This window comes from Styela clava, chromosome 12 (genome assembly GCF_964204865.1).
Source record: "Styela clava chromosome 12, kaStyClav1.hap1.2, whole genome shotgun sequence".
Taxonomy (NCBI): domain Eukaryota; kingdom Metazoa; phylum Chordata; class Ascidiacea; order Stolidobranchia; family Styelidae; genus Styela; species Styela clava.
The window spans coordinates 1,809,372-1,836,564 of record NC_135261.1 but is presented as its reverse complement, the minus strand read 5'-3'; the positions used below and the strand labels follow the sequence as shown (position 1 = coordinate 1,836,564).

General features: G+C 36.8%; 1 protein-coding gene across 6 annotated transcripts in view; it reads left to right on the top strand.

The window, feature by feature from the left end:
* Nucleotides 1–27,193, top strand: part of LOC120330502 (DNA topoisomerase 2-alpha-like) — a 65,089-nt gene that overhangs the window by 1,741 nt on the left and 36,155 nt on the right. For all 6 annotated transcript variants that reach the window (XM_078118278.1, XM_078118277.1, XM_078118279.1 and 3 more), the window contains exons 3-15: nt 5,832–5,986; nt 7,477–7,622; nt 7,884–7,981; nt 9,470–9,553; nt 11,205–11,333; nt 12,761–12,865; nt 16,480–16,653; nt 19,409–19,546; nt 20,868–20,973; nt 22,185–22,375; nt 23,148–23,273; nt 23,791–23,867; nt 24,966–25,105. In XM_078118278.1, coding sequence (XP_077974404.1) covers nt 5,832–5,986; nt 7,477–7,622; nt 7,884–7,981; nt 9,470–9,553; nt 11,205–11,333; nt 12,761–12,865; nt 16,480–16,653; nt 19,409–19,546; nt 20,868–20,973; nt 22,185–22,375; nt 23,148–23,273; nt 23,791–23,867; nt 24,966–25,105 — 1,669 coding nt within the window. The remainder of the gene's footprint in view (nt 1–5,831; nt 5,987–7,476; nt 7,623–7,883; nt 7,982–9,469; nt 9,554–11,204; nt 11,334–12,760; nt 12,866–16,479; nt 16,654–19,408; nt 19,547–20,867; nt 20,974–22,184; nt 22,376–23,147; nt 23,274–23,790; nt 23,868–24,965; nt 25,106–27,193) is intronic.

Below are 27,193 nucleotides of genomic sequence, written 5' to 3'. Positions count from 1 at the left end.
CAATTCTGCATATCATAACGATATTTACCGGAATTCTAACCTATGAGATGCAGACATAGGAGATAAAGCTTTTGCATTAACCGCAAAATTCTTGTTTGTAATATGATTATTATACAAGCACACCGATTCCGCTTCTCCGGCAAAAAACGCTCTCCGCTCTCGGGTGATTGAAACCAGATGTTGGAATAATACGCAGTGCGTTTCTTTGAAAATTGGTCATGTGACTATCAATGATATCGATGAATTCAAAATGACTATAAAAGTGTTATGTGTTATAGTCACTTTGGATGAATTGTGACCAAACTGCACGATTTTCAAATCAGACGAAACTTTTAGCAGCATGTCACAGATTTGCAAAATCACCAAATTCACAAAATACCATTAAGTGCCATTTTAATGTGATCACAATGTTGAAAGGAGTGGCATTTTCCATAATTTTGCGATATTTACACAACTATTTCTCATTGATATGCGAGGACGGGTGGGCAAAATTCAATATTTTTTTGAATCGAATATTTTTAAGGAGTACCGAATAAACGTGGTGGAAACATTAAAAAATCGGCAACAAAGCCTTTTTACTGGTTAATACCGTTGTAATCGCTAATTGTTCTTGTCACCGATCGTTTTGGCGGCGATATCCAGGTTTTGGGTAATCTATATTCCCGCCCTCTCTTTTTTACAAATATGAATTCTTGTGGGTCGGCGGACATCGAAGTTTTATATTTCGGGTTTACCCGTTCGTTCACATCGGCAACAGCTGTTGAAGACATTGAGGACTCAAATTAACATTTGCGTTGGCTTTAATATTACCTATCAAGATTTGTAAATTTACCGTCCCAATTTTATGCGAATGGTAATATTATTGTCCATACCGTGATGCAGATATTTATTAAGACGATAATTAACTTTCTCATGTATTTCTATGGTGATAAACTTCGCAAATCTGAAATTGTGCCAATCCTGAATGTTGATTTAAAATAGAGATTGAATAATTCGGCAATAAAGGCATTTCTGCGTGGTCATAAGACGAGATGACGTTAATGAACAGCACTTCTTTTACAGGATATTTTACGTATGCGACTTAATGCTAAAAAGATTGGGCTGGAGTGCTTTTTTTTCGAGTGCTCGAGTGCCTAATAGAGGTCAGGCGCTAATTGTAACTAATTCCCTCAAGTTTCAACGTGTTTACAACAAAACAATACCCCGGCGATAATTATAGCTAAAATGTTACCAGAGCAATTCACAATTTTATTTATGGAATTTGCAAATTCACCAGTTTCTTGACGATTTTGATATTGTCACGCCCTAATTATTAGCGCAAAAATACTCCCCTTCTTCCGCGGCGGTTTGACGGGTTCTTTGTTCCATTCTTCAGAAAGTTCTGACACGGGGGGATATAGAATACTGAATCCGGAGGGTTGAATCCCTGTCCACTTACTGGTGATTTTCCGTTTTGAAATGCGTGAAACATTCTCTATTTTAAATTAAATGACATTTCGCGGGCTAGAGTTCTCCCCGAAAATGATGTGTTCCAGACGTTAGTTAAACGATAGATAAAACATTAGATTAATAATTTTTGTGACGCCCCGTTTTCGAAAATACAAAGTTATATCGCGAAAATGTGTTTTGTTACATTTAAAATAAAACATTTTTGCGATTAATTTAGATCAAATTTTACCTTTCACGGCAACCCGTTTCCGAAAATACAAAGTTATATCACAAAAAATGCGTTTTGTTACATTTATTTTGCATTCCCAATAAAATACATATTTTCCCTAATTAAGGGCGTCGATGAATCTGTTCCTGTCGTTCAAGCTCGACACACGTTTGGACGAGTGTGGGGCGGTTTTTTGGTCGACGATAAATTAAAAAGTTGCCACACGTTATTTGTATAACGATAATAACTGAAAATTAACATTTAATAATAGAAGTGAATTTGTCTCAAGATGGTATTTTACGATTCCTGCCAACAGAAAATAAACACGCTGACAGGCTTGGTTATAACTGATATTCGTTTAATTTATTTTACACTATTAATAAACGCGCCAGACCAATTGCGACCATATAAATTGCAGTCGCATCGGTATGGACTGTATGTTTTTGGCGCTCTCACATTAATAATAATTTTCAACAAAACAATACCCCGACGGTCATTAAAGCTGAATTCGTTACCAAATAATTCACAATTTTATTTACGGAATTTGCAATTTCAAGATCTCACTTGACGATTTTGATGATGTCATGCCCTAATTATTACTGCTTAAATGCCTCAAAATACAACAAATGTAAACATTTTCGACGACAACTGGCGCAACAATTCGTAAACGAGCCGTTATAACGAAATTCGCGATTGATTTTACCTCTCTCTTGTTTACAATTTTAACATCCCGCCGGCCACGTATGGTCGAATAAAATATTCACATATTCGAAACATGACTTGGCCAAGGATTGAAGGGATCACTAAAGAGCTAATAGAAAGTACATACGCGAGGGTATGATATTAATATCGAGAATATTTGTGAGCATATCAGAGGACGGAAATATTTTGCACCCGGCTGTTTGTTGGCAGAACAACGATACGCTAAAGTTAATTGATCGAATACAGGGAAGTATTTATTTATTATTTCACTTGCGAACATCGAGGTTTTGGCGGAATTGTACGATCATGTTGTCTTTCTTAAATAATAACTTTTTCAATAAATGTTCATTTTACTTTTGCGTGCGTCTTTATTATATGTCGGGTTTTCATTTATTTTAAATTCGAAATTGTCCGAAATACTCCAACAGGTGTGTGTATAAGTACAAGAATAATAGTACTTACCAAAATACTTACCAGGGAAGTTTAATACACACGATTCGTCGTAACTCCCGTTTATTAATTATAATTTTTTTTACATTCTGCTTAAAAAACAACGGCAGTCATCATACGCAACTCTCGCGACCAAATCTTTTTTGTTTTGTATGGCATCGTCTTGGCGACAAATTTATTGCCGACTAAATTTTAATTGTGTTTTAGGTTATTTTCTGTTTGTTGGTTTCTAAACTTTACAAACTTGGGTAGCAATTACTATTAATGTGAGATTTGTGCATATGAACGATTGAATATCGCGACTGGATGTCCGATACCTGAGAGTGCGTAATTCTCTTTCAACATTAATTTTCAGGATATCAGCGTTCATGTGGTCGAATGAAAATTATTTATCAAATGGATTGGTATTTCGAGACACTCTCAAAATTATTTGGGATCCACTATCATATCATTCGTTTTTTTTTTTATAAATGTTTTTCTCAAGAATCACCCTGGTTATATTTAGTGTACCTTCGCAAAAGAAAACTCTTTGGTGTCATCGTTCCTATTAGTGTAATTGAAATATATGGAAACCTCGCAAGTGGCGTTGTGATGCGAATATTTGATACTAGGTCAGCAGCATTACAAAGTGCTATTTATGAATGCTGAAAGTACATGACATTACTAAACATTTTGCCAATATATGAAGTTTTCTGCCCGATTTAAACTAACTCGCACACAAACCAAGGCATGTCGACATTTCAAAATTACTTGTCTTTGGGTAAGCTCTGAAATAGTATAATATAAATGTAACTGAGAAATTAGGTCACGCTAGCTCACGAAACGGGAGGATTTTCAAAGTGATCTTGTGTAATATTTCGGAGAAAAAGGTTTGAAAGGAAAGTAGGTCAACCTATCTCATAAAACAGGGGAGTATCCTGCGTAATATTTGGGAGGGAAGTAGGTTAACTTATCTTTTAAAACAGCGGGTGGCGACTTTCAAAGTGGTTCAAAATCACAAATTAATAATTATCAGATTAGGTTTAGGGATAAATCGAAAAGTTGAATTTCCAGCGCACCTAACCCTAATTAGTTGATTGCTATTTATATTTGGGGGGGGGGGGGGATTTTGCAGGGGATTTGTACAAACGATCCACCCTGTAACTAATATGGTTTCCAGCCTGCCTCGTGTCTGTTAGATGGAATGAGTAACAAATGTGAAAGTCTTTGCTGTTTACGCGACTAAGCAACTGACGCCTTGATACATTGCATGAAAGTTTTGTCCCGGCAGGTGTTAGCAGATGTCATTTCGTTGCCGATGAATTCGCTTGTTTTAATTAAACATGAATTCGCTTAAAGGGAACTCGGTTAACGAAAAGGCTTCTCTTTAATTCATAATATTAACCGGTGGAGCGCTTTTTTGAGTATCTATGCCGTTTTAAATGGGTTATATGAAAGGCTAGGGCACCTAACTTGTTAAAATCGGCAAAAGCACTTTCGCACTTTTTTTTTCGACTGAGAAGCACTTTCGCACTCATAATTTGCTTAGAGTTAACACTGCTCCAGACAGACAGACAAATCCACAGACAAATACCTATCAACATACTTACCGATCTTAACATCGATAAGTAATGACAAATAAAATTTATCGACATAAGAGGTTATTGTTACAAAATTTTTTTAGGATGTCACTGCTTGGTAACCGATATTGTTTTACTGCGACTTACTTCACCCTTGAAACGCATTTCATGTTATCTTTTACCTTGTGTATATAAGCTACTTATATATGGCTCATTACTTATCGATCTTAAGATAGGTATTTGTCTGTCTGTCTGTTAGATGAACGGGATATCTCACGAAAGCGGGGTTGAATCTGCTCCAAATTTTGCATGTGCATTCATCATATCTCAGACCAGAAACCTACTGATTTTGGAGGACTTGTGTCGTATAATTAGCAACTCAACTGGCGGACCGCTGTCCGAATCCGGACCTTCCGGGTATTCGATTCGAACTGCGCCTAATTCTTCATTTTGGATTATTAGCCTCAATTTCGAAGTTTTCTTTTCTAAAATCACTTTTATAGATTTAAATATATATGAAAAGAACTATAACGCCATAATACACAATCTTGATTAGCTAATAATCATTGGTCGGCTGAGAAAGTGCGTGTTTAAGGATGCCGAAATATAATTTCTGGAAAGACTGGACCCAAATATTTTTAAAGTTTTATATGCGGACCTTCGGTAAAAATAGTTGAGTAGCCCTGCCCTAGGTACGCCCCTGCCACAATGGATAACTAATTTGCAAAACAAATCTCAAAAAACTGTATCTGTGTAGTTGCAAATCAAGAATTGTAAAAGTTGATTATGATTTGGTCGTTCGAAAGTGTGTCTAACTGCTATAGGGTGTCCAGAGTCTTGAAACTTTTTCAAATTGCAAAGGGAATTTATTGATACCATATATTGTTTTGGCCCTCACAGATGTATTAAATGAAGTAAAAATACTTGAACAATTATTGATTAAAAAACAACAAATCTGGTTAAGATATATTGAGAACTGACTTCAAAAATGAAACTGTAATGGGACTTTATGGACATCTTGTAGTATTGGTTATGTCAGGAATTATCGAAGGTGATCCCTGGTGGAGGTAAGATCGGGCCCAAAAATTTCAGCCCGGCCCGACCCAGGCCCGTGGGTATTATACTCGACCCGAGTCCGACTAATTAACTGGATTTGCAGGTCCGAGCCCAAAGCAAACCAGAATTTTCATATTTTATTTGAATTTTGAAGTTTTTTGAATCGTCATTGCAAGAGTTTAGTACAGTATGTGTCGTGTTGACGAGGCAACTTCTGTTTTTTGCAGACCACGATCTCTCTTGGCCAAAATACGGCCGAAATGCCTCATTTAAAAAAAAAAGTCAGCGATAGAGAAGCCCAACCCGAACATAATGATTGACATTTCGGGTCAGGTCGGGCTTCAGATCTCAGCTCTATTCCCTGGTTATTCTAAGTGTCGAGGAAATCATGATATTTTTTTCTTTAGCCGATGTGGATTTGGGAAGAAGGGGTGGGGATGGTGAATCGTGAGATAACTTTTGTTCCCGGACTTTACAAAATATTTGATGAAATTCTTGTCAACGCTGCAGATAATAAACAGAGAGATCCGAAGATGTCGTCGATAAAAATTGATATTGATCCGTGAGTCCCAAGTTACATATTCTAAGTTTTTAATTTTCTAGGATATCAATACTACTACCCAGAACTGAGAGAATATTATGATATTATAAAAGTTGTACATAAAAATGGAATATTCGAATTAATTCATCAATTTATTTTCTGTTGAATAAATATCATCTTTGTTGCAATGAAAATTTTGACATTTCTAAAATAAACTAACAAATAGTAAATAGATATGAAGTGGATACCAATGTGTCGTTTGTTGTTGTTGATCTCCTTGCTAGTATTTCTTTTCTTCTTGTCGCTTTTCTTGTCAACTAGACCAGGGCTACTCAACTTGCGGACCGCAGTTCGAATCCGGACCTTTCGGGTATTCGATTCGGACCGCGCATAATATGTTATTTTGGATCATTAGCCCCACTTTTGAAGTTTTCGTTATAGAATCACTTTTATAGGTTTAAAAATATATGTGAAAAGAACTATAACGCCATAATAAACAATCTTGATTAGCTAATAATCATTAGTCGGCCGAGGAATTGCGTGTTTAAGGATGCTGAAATATATTTTCTGAAAAGTCCGCCCCAAATATTTTTGAAGTTTTGTATGCAGATCTTCGGTAAAAATAGTTAAGTAGCCCTGAACTGGACCAATTGATTTAAAATTTCCTGTTGTTATAGATTGTATTTTCGGCAGAAGGCTATTACTTTATTTATTTTAAAAATTTCTGTGAGATTCTTTTTTTTTGTGTGCAAAGATGTCATCAAAATTGATAATTGGGACCCTTGTGGTGGTTTCGTGTGAGCTTGAATGTGTTGCACAGCTGTGATACGGTACTGGTAGGCTGCTGTGACACTCGTACAATTTCTTGTCCATATATTTGAGTATCACTCTTGTCTTAACTTATCTGCTTTTCCAATTCAAACTCTTTGTGTATACTTGATTTTGGGACATTATAGTCCATATATTTGAGTATCTCTCTTGTCTTAACTTATCTGCTTTTCCAATTCAAACTCATTGTGTATACTTGATTTTGGGACATTATAGTCCATATATTTGAGTATCACTCTTGTCTTAACTTATCTGCTTTTCCAATTCAAACTCATTGTGTATACTTGATTTTGGGACATTATAGTCCATATATTTGAGTATCTCTCTTGTCTTCACTAATCTGCTTTTTCAATTTAAACTCATTTTGTATACTTGATTTAGGGACATTATTTGAGTATCTCTCTTGTCTTAGCTTATCTGCTTTTTCAATTTATACTCTTTGTGTATACTTGATTTTGGGACATTATAGTCCATATATTTGAGTATCTCTCTTGTCTTAACTTATCTGCTTTTTCAATTCAAACTCATTTTGTGTATACTTGATTTTGGGACATTCCTGAACATAACTCTATTTAAAAATTATTCAATATTTCACTTTGGAAATAGTTTTAGAGATTAGTCAGAATGGTGAGTTTTCAATGTTGACCCGCCCTGATAATACATAAGTTAAATTTTATACACAGGGAAGAAAACCGCATTTCAGTATGGAACGATGGTAAAGGAATCCCAGTAGTTGAGCATAAGACAGAAAAACTTTTTGTTCCCGAACTCATTTTCGGACATTTGTTGACGTCTAGTAACTATGACGACGATGAGAAAAAAGTTACAGGTTAGTGAAGTATTAAAAATAGAATTTTTGGTTTTTATCTTAAATGTTAAGAAAGTTAACGAGTGCTTAGTATTCACATTGCAAGCCACGACCACATTACCTCACCTATTGTGTAATAAATTCAGTGAACAATGTCAAATCAGATTTTTCTATATCTATCAGTGTATTGGATATCCATGTTTATTGATAGCCATGATTTCAAAAACTCGTTTATGGCAAATAAGCGCGTTCTCACTTTGAGTTAATTTTATTGCTTTTCAGGTGGTCGTAACGGATATGGAGCGAAATTGTGCAATATATTCAGCACAAAATTTGTGGTGGAAACCTCATCTCAAGAATATAAGAAGAAATTCAAACAGGTATGTTACTCAAGAAACGATTATTTTATGAGAGGTTTGCTCGAAACACGCTCATGTATACGAACTAACTCAGAGAGAAAGGAGAGTGTCTCCTAGCACAAGTAATGGCAACTTCTGAGGGGATGCTGATATCTGCTGAAGCTATGGAGTAGTGATTCCCAAACAGGGGGCCCATGGCCCACCAAGTGGGCCACAGAGAAGTTGAAAAGGGCCACAATACCAGTCGCAAAACTGCTTTTACTTTCTCATTTACTAGAAAGCTCCCCGTTCTTCTTAGTTTCATTACTTGACAAGGTTATTTCATAGGATGTTTTCACTTTGTTATTAAGCATGAATTATTTGAACATAATGGGATTTGGAATCTACCAATCAAAGTAACACTATAAATACCACTGGAATGATGAACAGGGGGGCCATCAGTGCTAAAAGTCTCTGTGAGGGGGCCACAAGGCGTAAAAGGCTAGGGAACCACTGCTATAGGGAAATATTGCAGTGTACCATACTCACTCAAATGAGACTAATCTTGGCGAAAAGAAAGTTACCGACAAATACTGAAATGGCAACGACTGCTAAAACTGAAGAATTATGATGGTTGTGTCATTGTGTGTTATCGAGACTCGCCTTCGGAGTAAATTTATGGGAAGAGCCACTGGGAATTTAAAGAATTATGAATATGATGTATTGTGCTCAGTGTTTATACATTTAGGAGTAAAGGAGACTTATCTCTAAGCAAAGTTCCAAAAATGAGAAAAATATTGGAATTGAAAAGATTTCATTTTGAAATGAACAAAAAAACAATCATATTTCTATATTCATACATAACCATTTTTCATAGCTTGAAAGGCTTTTGCCCCCCAAGACGTGAAAACCTGCGAACCGGACCTGCTAGCTGTTACGATCCCCGGTGGTTTGCGAAGCATTTCCAGGGGGTTCGCGATTAAATTAAGATTTTAGGAAATCATTTTCAGTTTAATATCGTTTTTTGTATGGCTAAATCAAGAAAGTATCTTGGAATGGGGTTTACCTCGGTGTCAGAGGGTGACAAGGAAAAACCGCAATGCGTTTTAGGTTATGCTGTCCTCAACAACGACGTAATGAAGCCATCAACGCTTAATTAAGCGTCGCTTGCAGCAGACACACCCAGAGCATACCGAAAATGATTTGTCATTCTTCCAAAGACATAAATTGTCTTTAAAACGGCCATTAAGTGTTTTTGATTTGACAAAATAAATGAAAATGTCCACTAGTTTGGTGTTATTTTTTGACTTGGTTAAATCTGTATGGAACATTAGGTTGCTGTTTAAGCTATAAACCAATCTTTTGAGGGGTTCGCGACCGCTTTGAAAGCATCAAAAGGGTCCGCGAAGACAAAAAGGTTGAGAACCACTGTTCTTGATTTTCAGAACCCTCCTTAGAAAATTCCTGATAACGCCCTGCTCAATTTTATTACCACAATGTAACAATCTAATATTACTTTATAAACTTTAGACCTGGACTGGCAACATGGCAAAAGCTGGCGACAAGAAACTTGGGCCGAACTCTAAGTCAGACTATACCTGCGTTACATTCTATGTGAGTAGATGATATTCCTTTATTTATTACTTATCGATCTTAAGGTATTTGTCTGTATGTATGTCTGTCTGTCTGTCTGTCTGTTAGATGCACGCGATATCTCACGAAAGCGGGATTGAATCTGCTCCAGATTTTGCATGTGCATTCATCTTATCTCGGACCAGAAGCCTATTGATTTTGGGCGAATTATGTCGTATAATTAGCGAGTTATCAATCAATTATTGATATAGTGATCTAGATTTTTGTAAAGCGAGAGAATTTTGAAACCCGCCGAGTGTGTGTGTGCGATGCGCAGTGCGCAAGTTACAAGAGCGGATGAATCGAAACTGCAGTTTCTGTTTTGGGGGATCCCCTAACTATCGATCGATAAGTCTTCGGTTTCCAACCGATATTCTCGTTATACAGGTGGTGGTAACGTAATAAAACCTCAATGGTTATGGAGCCAGAGCTGGCGCCCAGCTATGATGAAAAAATGTTTAATTATATTGGAGTTCCAGAGCTGGAGCCAATGTGATTTCAGAACCATCGTTCCAGCCTATATTTCTGTTGTTTTATCTTCTGTCTATTGCATGGTTACTAAATTTATTACTTATTAATATTTAATCGGTTAGTATGTTGATAGGTATCTGTCTGTTCGTTTGTCTGTTAGATGCACACTATATCTCACGAAAGCGAGATTGGATCTGCTGCAGATTTTGCATGTGCATTCATCATATCTCGTACCAGAAGTCTATTGATTTTGGGCGAATTATGTCGTATAATTAGCGAGTTATCAATTAATTAGTGATGGGACTCAAGGTGTCACTATAGAGTAAGAGCGCTGTTTTGGGAGATCCCCTAACCTTCGATCGATAAGTCTTCGGTCTCTGACCGATATTCTCGTTTCTTTTATTCACCCCTTTGAATTCATCAATTTATTCTTGAAGTTCTAGAAAAGCATTGCTCTTATGTGTAAATTACAATACCAGGGTATTACCATCAATTTTTAGTGTATCTGACTTATACTGAAAACAAATTAATAATACATTATAGGAATGCAAATAGTAAGTTAATTACAATAATACGTAAGTAATAACAGTGCCTCATTAAATGCAGAAGCCTAAGTGACTTTTGCTGTCATTTACATTGTGGGATATCTCTGAGTTGTAGTTCCCGTTCCTAGTTTTCACACCCCCCACATCCACTTTTGGACAAACCCCTGTAGTGTATGCAGGGATGATCCAATGTGTTTTAGGCCGACAGCCCCTTATCTGGGAATGATTTCAAATATGTTCAGTATGTTCATCTTGTGGTGAAATGTGACTGTTTATACTGAAAATATGACTCAGATATGGAAGAACTTTGCTTCTAATTGGGTATTAGTTGAACCACGGACTCTCGTCCGGTCACCAGTCCATGTTGCGTGTGGGATTATTTAGCCAGTTAATCATTTGAGATGCATGGACTTGAAGGTGGAGGAAGTTGTAACCGACCAGCGGCCAGTGAACCCACGCAGGGTTCAAACAGAGGTGCAGTGGTGAGCGTATTTCTAACGATTAAGCACGATGCGTCACACTGCCGAGCCACAATTTCATTCAACTAAAGTTGGGAAAACACAATCTTAACCCTTTTTCTACCTGATTTGTATGATTTATTAACTCTTTTATCACAGCCTGATCTCAAAAAGTTCAAAATGGACAAACTAGACAAAGACATTGTCGGTTTACTATCCAGAAGAGCTTATGACATCGCTGGAGCATCTAAAGGAGTGAAAGTCTTCTTGAATGGGCAGAGGTTGCCAGTAGGTTTTGTACTGTTTGAATTTTATGTGTGTGTTCTACTGTTTGATTGGTTTCTACTATGTGTGTGTTCTACTGTTTGATTGGTTTCTACTGTGTGTGTGTTCTACTGTTTGATTGGTTTCTACTGCGTGTGTGTTCTACTGTTCGATTGGTTTCTACTGTGTATGTGTTTGATTGATTTGTGGGCGCTCCTGAAGTTTGTGTGTGTGTTCTACTGTTTAATTAGTTTCTACTATGTGCGTGTTCTACTGTTTGGTTGGTTTCTACTATGTGTGTGTTCTACTGTTTGATTGGTTTCTACTGTGTGTGTGTTCTACTGTTTGATTGGTTTCTACTGTGTGTGTGTTCTACTGTTTGATTGGTTTCTACTGTGTGTGTGTTCTACTGTTCGATTGGTTTCTACTATGTGTGTGTTCTACTGTTTGATTGGTTTCTACTGTGTGTGTGTTCTACTGTTTGATTGGTTTCTACTGTGTGTGTGTTCTACTGTTTGATTGGTTTCTACTGTGTGTGTGTTCTACTGTTTGATTGGTTTCTACTATGTGTGTGTTCTACTGTTTGATTGGTTTCTACTATGTGTGTGTTCTACTGTTTGATTGGTTTCTACTGTGTGTGTGTTCTACTGTTTGATTGGTTTCTACTGTGTGTGTGTTCTACTGTTTAATTGGTTTCTACTATGTGTGTGTTTGCTGTTTGATTGATTTGTGGGCGCTCCTGAAGTCTGTGTGTGTTCTACTGTTTGATTGGTTTCTACTATGTGTGTGTTCTACTGTTTGATTGCTTTCTACTGTGTGTGTGTTCTACTGTTTGATTACTTTCTACTGTGTGTGTGTTCTACTGTTTGATTGGTTTCTACTATGTGTGTGTTCTACTGTTTGATTGGTTTCTACTATGTGTGTGTTCTACTGTTTGATTGGTTTCTACTATGTGTGTGTTCTACTATTTGATTGGTTTCTACTATGTGTGTGTTCTACTGTTTGATTGGTTTCTACTATGTGTGTGTTCTACTGTTTGATTGGTTTCTACTATGTGTGTGTTCTACTGTTTGATTGGTTTCTACTGTGTGTGTGTTCTACTGTTTGATTGGTTTGTGGGCGCTCCTGAAGTCTCTGTGTGTTTGCTGTTTGATTGATTTGTGGGCGCTCCTGAAGTTTGTGTGTGTTTGCTGTTTGAGTGTCGACAGAGGTTTGACTGACAGTGTTTTCTACAGATATACCACGGTTATTTTGAAAAATGCCGGAATTGCATGGATTACACCCCCCCCCCCCCCCAATTTTTTAGAAAAAATGTCTACTGCCTCATTCAAAAGTTAAATAATTGTCATACATTATGTGCTGAATCGAAAGTTTTTTTTGTTGTTTTGTGAAAGCATAGAATCCTAGAAATCCGCTTTTATGTACATTGCTTGCAACTTGTATATTTTCAGGTGAAAAATTTTCTCGACTACGTCCAACTTTACACAAAAAATGTTACAGATGAGAATGGGGATCCGTACAAGATTATTCACGACCAAGTGAACCCTAGATGGGAGGTAAAGTTATCCTCTATGCCAGGGGTTGACAACCTACGGCCCGTGGGTCGGATCAGGATCCGAGTAATATAATCCGTCCCACGATGCTTCACTGAATTATAGTATCAAAACGGCTGTTTTGACGATTGTATTCTTTACGAAACCGAATTTATTGTGAGACACGTGTAGACTAAATGATATTATAATCCAACAAGTATAAAATTCACAATTACTCGTTTAATGAGCCTATAATTTAATTATAATTTAACAAATGGCAACAAAACGCGGAAAAGTGGATCCTGAGGGCAAAGAGTTCAATGGCGCCGAAAATATTCAAATAGAATTTTTTGAGATGCAATGCAAAGAGGAAATAAATCTATATTCTGTTCGAGAGATGTATCACTGCTTAATTTTTAATATAAAAAGTATCATCCGTTCGGTTCCCAACTTTCTAAAAATATGTGCGGCCCGCCAATGACTTAGAACCCTTAATTTTGGCCCGCGAGCGACAAAAGGTTGCCGACCCCTGCTCTATGCCTTGTAAAGCTTGTCAGTCATTTTTAAAATATGAATTTGAAATGCATTTAAATCAGGGGTTCTTAACCTTTTTTCAGTCAAGTACCCCCCTGAGTCACGAAACAATCAACGCGAACCCCCGGTAATCTGACGTCGAACAAAGTTGTCATATATCGACTAACAACTTGTTGAAACAACAATTTATTGACCAGATGTAACTAAATTCAATTTCCCTGTTACCTCCGCCTAACTAAGAAATTCTCGAAATCCCTCTCAAGTTTCAATAAGGAAATCCCTTTCTCCAATGCTCGCAGAAATGCTCTTTGGAAATTTCAGTTTTCCTGCAAAGCCGCGAATTTCACATTCTTGCGTCACAATCACAACAACGCAAGATCATGGAAAAGCTACGTTTCAATTGGCACGCATTTTCTTCCGGTAGTAATAAATGATAAACAGCAACACAAGGAAATTCGCCTGCCTTCCAAGTACCCCTGGAAATCTTCTCGTGAACCCCTGGGGGTTCGCGAACCCCAGGTTGAGAACCCCTGCTTTAAGGGGTTAGCCAAGAATTTTCAATGGGGGAGGGAGGGGTGGTTCAAGAATCTTAGGTTAAGGTCATAAAATGTATTTTAATCTTTGAAAAATTGTTAATTATGATACAGAAAAAGGCTTTTGATGACATTCCGACTCGCAACCCTCCAACCCCGTCCCCCTAAGGTACGTCCCTGGTTCTCATCATTTATTTTAAGGGTAGCCAACATGTCGACGCGACCGGTCGATCGCCACGTCTCAAGTAGTCTATCGCGTCTGATGATGAGTGAATTTAATAACATACCCTAAAAAATGCCTTAACCAGTTTTATTAGATCTGAATTGTATGATTCGAATAAATCCTAAATAGAAGATGAAGATTTGCTTCCGGTATGATTACATAATCAAATCAGCAATTTAGATGAAACCAAAAAAATGCAAATGTTCGTGGCTTTCATGAAAATGCACCCACAGAGCCACCGAGCTTATTGGCAGAGGTGGAATTTTTCATATGTGTGTAGTTATCTGCTTACTCAGGACTCATTTGGTTTTGTGTAGGACCTTATTGCCAATGAGTCGATCGCGAGCTATTTTTGAAGATTTTAGTCGATCGCGAGCTATTTTGGTGATTTTAGTCGATCGCCGTCAAAAGTAGGTTGGCCACCCCTGATTTATATTATTCTTCGTATTTATTAATGAAGGCCAGTAAATGTTAGCAAAAGAATAAATGCATTACAGTCAAAGTGTTAAAAAAAGCACAATCAATTTATTTAAATCAGTCATGACTAATGGTGCGTATGTAGGCTTTTGCTCACGCCTCCCAGAGAACCAAAGATGTAACCTCTAGTCAGTGGTTTCCAGCCTTTTATGGCTCATGGCACCCTTTCGGGGGTTTCCAGCACACATGGCCCCCTGTTTATCATTCCAGTGGTATTTATAGTGTTATTTCGATTGGTAGATTCCAAATTCTATCTATCCCTGTTCATCATTCCAGTGGTATTTATAGTGTTATTTCGATTGGTAGATTCCAAATTCTATCTATCCCTGTTCATCATTCCAGTGGTATTTATAGTGTTATTTCGATTGGTAGATTCCAAATTCTATCTATCCCTGTTCATCATTCCAGTGGTATTTATAGTGTTATTTCGATTGGTAGATTCCAAATTCTATCTATCCCTGTTCATCATTCCAGTGGTATTTATAGTGTTATTTCGATTGGTAGATTCCAAATTCTATCTATCCCTGTTCATCATTCCAGTGGTATTTATAGTGTTATTTCGATTGGTAGATTCCAAATTCTATCTATCCCTGTTCATCATTCCAGTGGTATTTATAGTGTTATTTCGATTGGTAGATTCCAAATTCTATCTATCCCTGTTCATCATTCCAGTGGTATTTATAGTGTTATTTCGATTGGTAGATTCCAAATTCTATCTATCCCTGTTTATCATTCCAGTGGTATTTATAGTGTTATTTCGATTGGTAGATTCCAAATTCTATCTATCCCTGTTCATCATTCCAGTGGTATTTATAGTGTTATTTCGATTGGTAGATTCCAAATTCTATCTATCCCTGTTCATCATTCCAGTGGTATTTATAGTGTTATTTCGATTGGTAGATTCCAAATTCTATCTATCCCTGTTTATCATTCCAGTGGTATTTATAGTGTTATTTCGATTGGTAGATTCCAAATTCTATCATATCCAAACAATTAATGCTCAATAAATTGAAAACACCCTGTGAAATAACATTATCAAGCAGGGGTCTCCAACTTAAAACATGTGGCGGGCCACTTTTTGAAAATTATTGACCATGCGGGCCGCAAACCGAGAAATTAGGTACAAAAATGGGTATCTGAATGTATTGTGTTGAAATTACACTTGAATCTTACAGCAAACTAGACGTGAAACATATTCATTCACTTGTGCTGGATATTTGGTCTCGATGTTTGGCCTTATTTTGCGTTGGTTTGCTAGTCTTAAGACAACATGCAAATGCTCGTCCGTTAGTCGTGTGCGAAGGGCTGATTTACTAACTTTCATAGTTGAAAAAAACTGCTCGCAAATATAAGAACTGCCAAAAATCGCAGGTATGCAAAGTGAATGTGCAATTAGCTTTGCAAACCTTTCTTCGGGCACAATGGACTGACTGAGACTCGTTTATTTCATCATAATGAACATAATCGCATTCACAATTGCATAATATCAATATAAGAAAACATGAACGTGGATAGCAGGGGGGAATTTTGCTTCACTTTTTACAGTTTGTCGGACCGGATTCTTGATGATAAATGACATGATAAAACATACTAATAGTTGACATCGTATTATTTTAGTTTTTTGTGGAAAAATCCCAACCATGACGTGGGCCGCAAAAAAATGGCTGGCGGGGCCGCGTGTTGGAGACCCCTGTTATCAAGTATTGAAACTGGGAATAACAGGGATTCTCCTTGTAAAGGGAAAAATCAAATCTGTTTCTCGTCCAGCATTGTGGCCCTCTCCAAATGCCCTGTGACCCCCTCAGTGGTCCCAGGGCCCCAGATTCGGAACCCCTAATCCCGGTTTTAATTTTTTATTTTTTTTTCTACAGATCTGCATCACAACTTCAGACAAAGGATTCCAACAACTTTCATTCGTCAACAGCATTGCAACGACAAAAGGAGGGAGACATGTTGACTATGTCATGGACCAAGTAATCAAAAAATTAACAGAAGTCGTTAAAAAGAAGAATGGTAAAGGAGGGATCGATGTCAAACCTTTTCAAGTCAGTCTTTCTTATCTTAATACAACCAAATACACCTGTCATCTTAATACAACCAAATACCCTTGTCATTTTGATACAACCAAATACCTCTGTCATCTTAATACAACCAAATATTAGAGCTCGACCGATATCACTTTTTGGCACCGATACCGATAACGATATATCGGCCAACTAGTGACCGATAACCGATATCGACATACCGATATCTACAACCTGAACCCGCAGTAAATACAAACAGAAAGAAAAATTCAGTTTCAGTCAATCAAAATTTTATGTTGAAAAATAAAGCAGTCCTACACAGTGCTTGCATCATTGATAAAAGTTTCACAGCAAATAATAAGAACACACATTAATGCACAAAACAGAAGGCAAAGTTTGAAAAAACCAAGCACAAAAGAAAAAGGGCAATCAGTAAAAAGCTTATAGAAGTCCATTTTGATCCATACAGTAGTAGGTGGGCACTAGGCTTGCACGTAATTTAGGGAATTACGTAATTATTTCGAGTTACGGAAGGGAAGTTACAAATTACGTAAAGTCGCCACCCCGTTTGAGCGTTTGGTTTCACGATCAAAACGATATTATTATGAGCGTTTTCACCGTAACGCAATTAACACCGACAGACTTTTTTGTCTTCACGATTTGGTATCTTTTTATTCGGCGCTGATAACGATAAATAAGAATGTGTTATAGTTGATTGTAATTCCGGAAGGCGTATTTTTCTTTCTCTCCGTGAAACAGACATGAAACGAATTTTACCGCCGCTATGGAGCAAAGGGAGAAAGGCTACTTTCTTTTCCCGACTCAATCACTTTTATTAATACAAATTACAGCACATTAAAAAACAAAATAGAATTTATTAGCATTAATTTACAACGAGTCACGGGTAAGAATTTACCGCCGGCTAAATGATTAATATGTGATCTGAATTTATCGCAAATAATGTTATAACATTTAGGCCGCGAAATGATTTGATATAAAATGAAGCTTGGTAATCGGAATATCGTCAATAATTCAGCATCAATAATTATTACAAAATGCTAACTAGGTAGCAAAGTCGGATGATGTAAAAAACGGAGCAATAACAAGTCTTCGTCGCGAGGCAAGCGCAGGTATAATCAAACGAAAGAATACGCTCGTCGTTGATTAATAACTTGGAAATCCGAAATTTTTACTCAATACGAAAGTCGATTTTGAAAAAGGCAACTATTGTTTCATAAATATCCGTATACCAGTGTTGGTAATGATAAAATTGATCGCATAAGATTGGGACGGTTAATTTGCGAAGGTGATAAAGGAAAATCAAATCAACACAAAAGATAAAAATCAGAATAAATTTAATTTGAATTCACTCCTTGGTATTTGTCTTTAACATCTGTCGCCGGCGTGTAGTACTGTCGGTGATATGAAAACCAAACTTCGATGTCCCATTCGGAAAAGAAGTGGATTCAAATGGTTTTTATGATTGGTTTAAATGCGTGAAAACATATCGCAATTACGGGGTCATTACGTAATCGATTTTGCCGTAATTACGGAATTTATTTTTGTCGATTACGTGCAAGTCTAGTGGGGACGCAAGATATTCGAAGGCGAGGATTTTTCGCCGCACGAAGAGAGAAATATAGAAGAAAACTCTCTGTTCATTGAGAGGCAAAATGAGAGAAGTGAAAAAAAAAAAAACGCTCGGCCGCAGATATTTCCCGGGGAAAAAGACTCATTTTTTAGAACGTGGAAAAGCGACTAACGCTGATATATATCGGCCAGATATATCGGCCGGTTGGGCCGATATGATATATCGGCAAACACGCAATATCGGCCCGATATATCGGTTGGCCGATATATCGGTCGAGCTCTACCAAATATCTCTGCCTTCTTCATACAACCAAATACCCCTCTGCCTTCTTAGTACAACCAAATACCTCTGCCATTTTGATACAACCAAATACCCTTGTTATTTTGATACAACCAAATACCCTTGCCATTTTGATACAACCAAATACCCTGTTATCTTGATACAACCAAATACATCTGTCATCTTAATACAACCAAATACCTCTGTCATCTTAATACAACCAAATACCTCTGTCATCTTAATACAACCAAACACTTCTGTCATCTTAATACAACCAAATACCTCTGTCATCTAATACAACCAAATACCTCTGCCATTTTGATACAACCAAATACCCTTGTTATTTTGATACAACCAAATACCCTTGCCATTTTGATACAACCAAATACCCTGTTATCTTGATACAACCAAATACATCTGTCATCTTAATACAACCAAATACCTCTATCATCTTAATACAACCAAATACCTCTGTCATCTTAATACAACCAAATACCTCTGTCATCTTAATACAACCAAATACCTCTGTCATCTTAATACAACCAAATACCTCTGTCATCTTAATACAACCAAATACCTCTGTCATCTTAATACAACCAAATACCTCTGTCATCTTAATACAACCAAATACCTCTGTCATCTTAATACAACCAAATACCTCTGTCATCTTAATACAACCAAATACCTCTGTCATCTTAATACAACCAAATACCTCTGTCATCTTAATACAACCAAATACCCTATTATCTTGATACAACCAAATACCTCTGTCATCTTAATACAACCAAATACCTCTGTCATCTTAATACAACCAAATACCTATGCCATCTTGATACAACCAAATAACTCTTGTCATTTTAATACAGCCAAATACCTCAATCATTCATTTGATATTCTTCTTTTTAGATAAAGAACCACTGCTGGGTATTTGTCAATTGTTTGATCGAAAACCCAACGTTCGATTCCCAAACGAAAGAAAATATGACATTGCAAGCCAAGAAGTTTGGGTCAAAGTGTAGTCTCACGGACAAATTCTTGAAATCGGTGAGATTTACCCTTTGTGATCTCTTTTTTGTGCAACAAGTTTAAGTGCTGTTTGCCCCGAGCAAGGCTCGGCACACATAGCCATTGTTAGGTAAAGAGCTGCTTTATTTTGAAAGGACCGAAATCTTGTTGATTCGGCATAGCCATGTTAGAGATTAATTATTAGGCCACAGCAAACACTTTGTATGTCGTTCAAAAGCCATCCATCACATTTCAACCAATTTTATCCTGTATCATTGTAATTGGGACTTTGAAAATTTGAAAAAAAAGAGTTGATTTCAGGGAGCCAAAAAGAATTAAAAATTTTTGAATACAATCGATATTCATTATATTCGACCCGAAGGTTTTTGGATTTAGAAATAATTAGAATATATTATTTAAAAATTAGAGATTTTGAGCCGACAGACAAAGTAGATTAAAACGCATGGTATCGCTACTAATAACAAACAACACAGAGAAAATGACGACCGCTTATCTATGTCGTTTTAGATGTGATCTACGTGAATTTATAGTAATTTAGATTGTATTCAAAACTTGTTTGATTTATGTGATTTTTTACATGAACTTGACCCCAATTCAGAATGTATTCGATATTTCATATGAAAAATATTTTCTCAAGTCCGAATGTATTCGGAATAGTGAAATATTCGGTTTTGGCCATCTGTGGTCGATCTTCAGTAGCTGGATACAACTTTTTTATATACGTACTTTTTTCGGTACTCCCGTAGTATGTGTACCAGGTTACGGTAGGCCATCATTTTATTTCGATTTCCTTATTTTAGTTTTATTACGAGTTCGGGGACTGTCTGTGTTAGCCAAGTGAATATACCTCTGCCTATAGGCTTCAGTCCCTTTACACAACTTGATGTAAAGTAGGCGAACAAAATTAGTTACCTCCATATTGGTACACAAACTAGTTCAGATATTTTATTTCCGTCGTGCATAAAATATTGTAGCGACACAAGTAATACGAAAAAAATGCTAACAAAAAGATGAATTGAAATAGAAAGACATAATATTTCCGCAATTGACGAGGTGTCGCGAAAGACTACCAGAGTCATCGAGTCAGCGACACCGTGTTTGCTGAGTTCAACAGCAGATGACGTCAAACAAACGTCAAATAAATCAACTAATTATTCTTTAACAAAAATGGAAATACAATTTGGCAAAATAAAATCGAGAGAGTCAGGAGATTACTGATTATAGGTCAGTTTAGCTTAATAACGTAATGTTCAGATGAGCGCAGAGAAAACAACATGACGCTGCAAATTTCAGATAACGAACTTGCATACTAATTTTTTGCCCGTTTTTCCTAATCCAGGCCTCAACCAGTGGCATTGTGGATAACATTATGAACTGGGTCAAGTTTAAAGCACAAACGCAGCTGAATAAAAAGTTTACAGCAGCAAAGTCGTCAAAGTTGAAAGGTGGGTTCATAATTAAGTCAATACATCTGAAACTGATAATTGGATACTATTTCCCTATAAATGGATTGATAGCTAAACGAGATTTGTCTTGCCAGTTTTCTCAGACTCAACATTTGTGTTGTGGCCCCTATCTCTCTAATGAAAATGACTAGTTTGGCTTAAAATGAGTCTCTATCAATTTTTATATTTGCCATGTTTAATAGCAAAAAAGCCTACAAACAGAAGTAGAATAATAAAAGCAACACAGTCAAAAATTGAACAAATCAGTCGGTTTACTCAAATTAATGAAGTCATCATAAATGGTCGTGTCTGGAAAATTCGCAGCAGGAAATTTTGCCGCATATGAAATATCACAAGAGCATTTTAGCTGTAAAACAAGTATTTGTGATAAAAACAGTTAAGTTTATAGGGTTAGGGGATGCTTTAGATAACAAATCATTTTTAAAAAAGACGATTTTTCATACGGCGAAATTTCCTATGGCAAATTTTCCTAGAACCATGAATGGTACCTGTTGGAGGTCTTTGCTCGTATCCACCAGATAACCATTCCATGGCCCCTTGAAAGGATCGAATTGCAAGTTTGAGAAATCCTTATTCAAAACTGACGACATTTTTAGAACATCTGTTAGTGTAATATAACATATATATGCCTTTAAAAACGCTTTTTAAAAATAAATAACTGTTTGACAAGTTTTCTGTTTTTCTAGCAACCGTCCTGTGTAAATTTGTTTGATACAGCTTTCCCTAATCTTGATGATGCCAATGACACTGGTATCTCTTTATACATGGACTGGTGATCGAACAAGAGCCATTTTACCGGCTTTCTCAGTCTCAACATTTTAGCTCCCTGCTTTTTATTGAAAATGGCTAGTTTTGCCTGAAATGTGTTTTCTATCACTTATTTTATTTGCAATGTTTAATTGACCAGTTTATTTGTTGATGCATGGACTTGATGGTGGAATAAGTCGTAAACAACCAGCGGTTACGTGAACCACCCTACGACGGCGAGGAGTCCAGCAATCCTCTCGCAAACGACTATCCCTGCATGGGATTTGAACCTGCAGACCGACGCATAGTAATCAGAGGTGTGATGGTGACTGGAACCCACTGATGTTTTTTTTCTCATGATCCCAGAAAACCACTCAATGGTTACTTGAGGTGAGGGGGTGCTAGTTTGGCAAATTCAAAATATAAATTTCTTCTTTATACAGGTGTCCCCAAACTTGACGATGCAAATGACGCTGGTACTCGAAACTCTGCGGATTGTACTCTCATTCTCACTGAGGGAGATTCAGCCAAAACACTCGCTGTGTCTGGTTTATCAGTAGTTGGAAGAGACAAATACGGTGTTTTCCCGCTTCGTGGTAAAATGTTGAACGTCAGGGATGCCAGTCATAAGCAGGTAACGATCGGAGGGTTTTGTTCTAGATCAGCAGTTCTGAAACTTTTTAAGCCTCGCCCTCTTTTTAGAATTTGTCAAGTCTCCCACCTCAAAAATAACTAGCTAACAATAAGCTACAAATAACAGATAGTAATGCGAAAGTATATTTTATTGAAAAACATTGGAAATAAGTGGATGGAGTCACAATCTCTGAACTCTAAACAATAAATAAATATAAATTCCAAAATAAGACGGGCAAGACCAAATCTAACACATATTTTTATTTTTAACTAGCTTCACGCCCCCTCAAAAAATTGTCTACCCCCCCTGTGGGAAGCACCTCACCGTTTGAGAACCACTTTTCCAGATTTTGAAATGTATTTTCTTGTGGGGGGCTCCCGAAGTATGCGAACCAAGATGGCGGACAGCGGAATGTAATATGTGTACTAGGTTAGGGTTAGGCCATAATTTTAGGTATAAATACTACGGGAGGCTCTTGGCTAGTCTTCGAACTGATAATAGGAACAAAATAAGGAAAAATGGAAAAAAATTATGGCCTAACCTGTTACCCATGTTACGTTCCGATGTCCGCCATCTTGGTTCGCATACTTCGGGAGCACCTCTTGTGGTTTGTGCATGGACTGGTAGGGGGATAAAAAGCCAGTTTTCTGTATGTTTAAAATCCTCTCCTAGATCAGTTTCCCAAAAATATTGCAACGACAAGCTACATTAGGTCGTGCTTTTTTCGGTTCATTTATTGCTCTCCCTAATTCAGTATGTTATGTTCTTACAGATTATGGACAATGCAGAAATTAACAATGTGATTAAAATTATGGGGCTTCAGTACAGCAAGAAGTACGGAGACGAAAACGACTTGAAGTCACTGAGATATGGAAAGCTTATGATAATGACAGATCAGGTTTGCTGTGAATATAGGTGGCCTTTAATATCTTAAATTTTTTAAAATTGCAAACGGTATTCATCGATATCATGTATTGTTTTGTCCCTCACACATGTATTAAATGAAGTAAAAATACTTAAACAATTACTGATAAAAATACAACAAACCTGGTTTAGATATATTGAAAACTGACTTCATAACAAAATTAAAATGACTTTATAGACACCCTGTATGTAGCAGTGGTAGCAAAACAAGAGAATTTTTTTCTTATTTTTGATCCAGAAAAGTGGGGCTTGAACTTCGAACCCACTTTTCTGAATATTACACACTTTTATTTGTAATTCCACATTGTTTGACAAACTCTAAAAATCCCATCTCCCTATTTCTTCTTTGTCCGTCTTTGTTAACTCAATGGTGCATTGACACAAAGCAGTAAGGCCCTTCACAAGTTGTGGCCATGATTTTTAATCATATACACTTTCTTCACACTTCTGTGACTCAAAAGTTTATTACCTGAACTTTTCTCTTGTCACAGGACCACGACGGTTCTCATATCAAAGGTCTGCTGATCAACTTCATTCATGCTAACTGGCCCAAGTTACTACACAGAAGGTAAGAGGTTCCGTGTGGCATATTTCAACTTCACTCCAAACTAAGATTTGTTAAAGTAACTACTAATATATATGGGCTTTGCAAGGTTCTGACATTTTTAATTGTTGAGTTAGACCGTAACAACTAGCGGGTCCAGTTGGAGAGCTGAAGCCATTGTCAGTCATATAAAGCCATTGTAAGTCATATAAAGCCATTGTAAGTCATATAAAGCCATTGTATGTCATATAAAGCCATTGTATGCCATATTATAAAGCCATTGTATGCGATATTATAAAGCCATTGTATGCGATATTATAAAGCCATTGTATGCCATATTATAAAGCCATTGTATGCGATATTATAAAGCCATTGTATGCGATATTATAAAGCCATTGTATGCCATATTATAAAGCCATTGTATGCCATATTATAAAGCCATTGTATGCGATATTATAAAGCCATTGTATGCGATATTATAAAGCCATCGTATGCCATATTATAAAGCCATTGTATGCCATATAAAGCCATTGTATGCCATATAAAGCCGTTGTATGCCATATAAAGCCGTTGTATGCCATATAAAGCCGTTGTATGCCATATAAAGCCGTTGTGTGCCATATAAAGCCATTATAAGCGATATAAAGCCATTGCAAATCATATTAAGCCTCCATTGTTAGCCATATAGAGCCATTGTATGCCATATAGAGCCATTGTATGTCATATAAATCCATTGTAAGCCATATAAAGCCATTGCAAATCATATAAAGCCTGCATTGTTAGCCATATCGAGCCATTGTATGCCATATACAGCCATTCTAAGTCATATAAAGCCATTGTATGCCATATACAGCCATTGTAAGTCATATAAATCCATTGTAAGCCATATAAAGCCATTGCAAATCATATAAAGCCTCCATTGTTAGCCATATGAAGCCATGGTATGCCATATAAAGCCATTGTAAGTCATATAGAGCCATTGTAAGTCCTATAAAGCCATTGTAAGTCCTATAAAGCCATTGTAAGCCATACAAAGACAGTGTAAGCCATATAAAAGACAGTGTAAGCTATATAAAGCCATTGTAAACCATATGAAAACCACGAAATTTCTCCTTTTTCTAGAGTCATGGAAGAATTTATCACTCCAATTGTCAAAGTTTCCAAAGGAAGTCAAGTCCTGTCTTTCTACTCGATTCCAGAGTACGAAGATTGGGAAAAATCAACTGCAAACTCAAAATCATGGAAAGTAAAGTACTACAAAGGTTTGAATTCAAAGTTTATGGACTTTGTCGTTTTCAGCTCGTTTTAAACCAGTGTTCCCATGTTTGCTCGACAAAATTTAGTTTCATTTAGAAAGTTTGAAATATAACTTCTGGACAGACGAATCTTTCTCCTGTGGCTTCTCATATCAAACAGACCAGCTTTAGATCATTTTTTGTTTTATTATGAAAATTTGCATTTCTTACTTGAGGAACTTAAACGTTTAAACGTCATTTTAAAGCAGTGTTCCCAATAGAAGACTTTTTCCCTGTCTTTAAAGCTTCGCTCCACCATGTTTGCTTGAGTGAATTTAGTATTACCTTGAAGTCTAGATTCCACAAGTTTAGGGACCTTTTGTCGCTCGCGGGCCAAAATTAAGGGTTGCAAGTCATTGGCGGGCCGCAAATATTTTTAGAAAGTTGAAAAACAAACTTTTTATATTAAAAATCAAGCAGTGATACATCTCTCGAATAGAATATAGATTTATTTCCTCATTGTATTTCAGAATATTGACAACCCTTTGCACTTAGCATCAACTTTTCTGCGTTTTGTTGGCATTTGTCTAATTATAATTAAATTATGGGCACATTTAACAAGTAATTGTGAATTATATACTTGTTAGGTTATAATATAATTTAGTCTGAAGAATATAATCGTCAAAACGGCTGTTTTGTTACTATACTTCAGTGAAGCGCTGTGGGCCGAATTATATTACTCCGCGGGTCGTAGGTTGCCGACCCCTGTTCTAAAGACTGCTTGAGTAAGTCTGGATTTGGGATTAATCTGCAGATATTCTGTTTCCTGCATCCCACTGTAAATTAGCCTTCTCTGCATCTTCCTTTGAAATAGTGTTCCTCACATTTCCCCTCAAAATAATGTTCCTAAGCTCAATTTAAAATAGTGTTCCCACCTGTGGAATGATTGTAAATTAAGATCAAAATGTCGAAGTTTGACAAATGATTGATTGAGTATTCATACTGTATGACCACGGTGAATGATGATCAAACGAGAATATCGGTCAGAGACCGAAGACTTATCGATCGAAAGTTAGGGGATCCCCCAAAACAGCACTCTTACTCCATAGTGACACCTTGTGTCCCATCACTAATTTCATAATAACTCGCTAATTATACGATATAATTCGCCCAAAATCAATAGGCTTCTGGTCCGACATATGTTGAATGCACATGCAAAATTTGGAGCAGATTCAATCTCGCTTTCGTGAGATATTGCGTGCATCTAACAGACAAACAGACAAATACCCATCAACATACTTACCGATTAAAATCGATAAGTAATGATACTCTGCTGCCCCTGCTCTTCTGAAAAAAATGGGAGTTAGGGTTGGAACCCGCCCTTTTGAAATTTGAAAAAAAAAAAGCATTTTTCTATGTCATACATAGGAATTTTGGACCTCCTGAAGTATGCGCACCAAGATGGCGCTCGACCTGAACTCCTGTTGTGTACCAGGTTAGGGTTCAGGTTGTGCGACATCTTGGTGTGCATACTTCAGGAGTACCAGAATTTTTATATCTTCAAACACTTATCAGACCCTCAATACTAAAAATCCACAATTTCCAGACCTGTTAGATGTTACAAGGTTGCAATCAGAAATTTTCATAATCCCCGCCATTGAAAATTCCGTGCCACGCCCCTGCTACGCCCCCCCCCCCTCCAAATATCTTTCCTGAACCTTGCCGACTCTGTTTAGTCCTTTTCCACTAAGCCAGGGGTCGGAAACCTTTTGTCGCTCGCGGGCCAAAATTGAGGTTGCAAGTCATTGGCGAGCCGCACATATTTTTAGAAGGTTGAAAAATCGAACGGATGATACTTTTTATAATAAAAATCTCTCAAATAGAATATAGATTTGATTCCATTTGCATCTCATAAAATTCCATTTGAATAATTTCAGCGTCATTGAACCCTCTGCAGTTATTAAGTTATATCCTCATTAAACGAGTAATTGTGAATTATATAATTGTTAGGTTATAGTATAATTTAGTCTAAAGAATATATTCGTCAAAACGCATGTTTTGTTACTATAATTTAGTGAAGCATCGCGGGCCGGAGTACAGTGCTATAGGGCCGTA